This window comes from Scylla paramamosain, chromosome 8 (assembly GCF_035594125.1).
Source record: "Scylla paramamosain isolate STU-SP2022 chromosome 8, ASM3559412v1, whole genome shotgun sequence".
In the NCBI taxonomy this organism is placed as follows: Eukaryota; Metazoa; Arthropoda; class Malacostraca; order Decapoda; family Portunidae; genus Scylla; species Scylla paramamosain.
The window spans coordinates 20,327,040-20,329,539 of record NC_087158.1 but is presented as its reverse complement, the minus strand read 5'-3'; the positions used below and the strand labels follow the sequence as shown (position 1 = coordinate 20,329,539).

Genomic DNA, 2,500 nt, shown 5'->3' with positions numbered 1-2,500 from the left:
CAGCCTCCACGCGCTCCACCAGCAGGGCAGCGGGGGTTGTGTCTGTGCGGAACGACGTCCTCCTCGCCAGTGTGGTGTTCGCGTCTGGCTTCGTCTCCTTGGGTCGTCCTCCAAGCAGCTCCCGGTAGTCATAGCTGTGGAGGGAGGTGAGGGATGCAGGGTGAAGGTGAGTGCACTCGTAGACGTAAGGTAAGGAAGGATAGTGTGTGTGTGTGTGTGTGTGTGTGTGTGTGTGTGTGTGTGTGTGTGTGTGTGTGTGTGTGTGTGTGTGTGTGTGTGTGTGTGCTCTTCCTAGGGTGGTAAATTTGTGAAATCTTACTAGTGATGGAAAGCACAACTCATTTATAAAACGAGACAAAAATTAATGTCAGAGTAAGTCAATCTGAAGGCGAAACAACAAGCGCAGTTCACGTTAAGCAAGTGAATATATTCCCCTCTAGCGTGGCGATTTGTTTCCATTACCGGCAGTCTATGAATGACAAATGAAGTCTCGCCTGAGCACACCTGAATTATACAAACGAGGAAAGAAAACAGGTATGCATATGTATAACCGCTCACACACACGTCTCTTATTTAAATCCGACCCGAGCGCTGGGGGAGACATCAAGGCGTCAAAGAGGGAGACCAGGAGTGAAAACCCTTACAATAATAGTACAACAAAGGCTCGCATGGAAAAGTAATGGAATAGTTTGGTTTTATTCGTGCAAACACTGGTAAAAGGTTCAAGGGTATCAGCTTTCATTCTTGCCTACATCAGATTACTACACTGAGATTATACACAAAACCTACGGGCTCGACTCTTTTCCCTATTAAACCCTATTCCTTTTAACATGGTTTTTTACTGCTGGCCTCTGATTTTTCGTTTTCTCTCGTGTAAATATTCATCTTATACCGGCCCGTATTCCTACACGTTTTGTTTCCTTATCAGGTCAGCTTTCAAAGGCCACAGGCATGCTAAGTCAGGGTCTCGTGGGTGTGCTTCCTATTGATGATGTAGAATCCTTCTTAAATTATCCTTAGAAACATAGAAAAAAAAAAATCCTTGAAAACCATGATAACTTCTACTACAGCCTGTTGAAAGTAGCTCAGATGAGACACTAAATCAATGAAAATATGGACTTAGCATCCTACCTTTGCGAGAACTGTTGACTGACACTATGATAATGAAAAAGGAGCGATGGAAGAACAGGACATTATTTCCATATCCTAGTCCTTTTTTTCCCTCCGTACATTGAGGAACGTCCACAGGGGAAGTGTCACGAGGGAAATATGTCTAGGCGGGAATCTTCCAGGGAGACAAGGGGAGAGGTCATTGTTCAGGAGGAATGTGACCACAGCCCCATCACCGCTCACTGCACGGGGCTACACTTTCCTGAGGCGCGCAGCAAGAAGCACACCGACATGAACTTCCCTGGTTCCTTGGTTCGCGGCTCGGCATCTCATTCAGGAGTGCCGCCTCAAGGCTTGCAAAGTTTCTGAGATATGTGATGAAATTTATCCCTTGTGCCCCGAATTACTCTTTCCAGCAAAGATGAAAGCAAATGCAACTAGATTTTATGAAAAGATGCCGAAGTTGAGTTGGCAAGATTACGCTGAGAGCTGTAAGGCGCGGATGTGCAAGGCAGCTGAGAGAAGTGTTGGTGTCACAGTGCACGGGGAATGCGAGATGTTACCTTATTTTTTTAACCATGAAAAGTTTTGATGGGTAGAAGTGTGCGGGAGTAGCTTGAAAGAAAAAAAAAAAGGTAAATAAATAATTAAGTAAATAAATAATGATAATAAATGAATGAAAAAGAGGATAAGAAAATAAAGTAGAATAGAGAAATACAAATTGCTGCCATACAGTTTTATCCGTCGAAAGTGAACAGTTCCAGCAAACACAAGAACAATGCTCGAACAGCTTCCGTGGCACACACTTCACACAAATGTGTTAAGTCCTTTAGACGGCTTGTTTGTCTTTTCTCCACAAAGTCAACTGTGATTAATGAACTTTCAAGTAGATACATAGAGTGCTCTGACTTGTTCTCAGTTCAAGTTTAAATACACGCAGATAACTTTATTTCAGGGTTTGCACATCTCATTCTGGTTAAAGATGAGGTATGGATTCCAAACTCATCAAAAACATACCATTTGGATACAATTCTTAATGTCTGAATGTATGAGTGAAGTGCATCGCAAACCACCGTCATATAACATTGGTCGTAAGTAAACATTTAAAAGAATTTAACTGCATAACCCAAACAATCTAGTTTTGAATCCTGAATGAGGAGAATTCGGGCTGATCTCCTCCTATCAGGGAGGAGCCTCTATTCACCCAGTAGTGAATGGGCGCAGGACTTAAATCCAGGAGTAGTGACTCTGCGACCCGATTACCCCGTCTGGACGCCCTGAAAGTGGCGAAGAATGACGCAACCTCCTCCCTAATAAGTGGGAAAGGCCCTGTCCTAATGGGCACATACAAGTAAAAGAAGGAGGAGGAGGAGGAGGAGGAGGAGGAGGA

The 2,500-nt window shown here is 43.8% G+C and overlaps 1 protein-coding gene across 1 annotated transcript in view; it reads right to left on the bottom strand.

Moving 5' to 3' along the window:
* Positions 1-2,500, bottom strand: part of LOC135102927 (hemicentin-2-like) — a 155,638-nt gene that overhangs the window by 55,494 nt on the left and 97,644 nt on the right. The window contains 1 exon segment of the mRNA XM_064008605.1: positions 1-134. This exon segment is cut by the window's left edge and continues 81 nt beyond it. Coding sequence (XP_063864675.1) covers positions 1-134 — 134 coding nt within the window.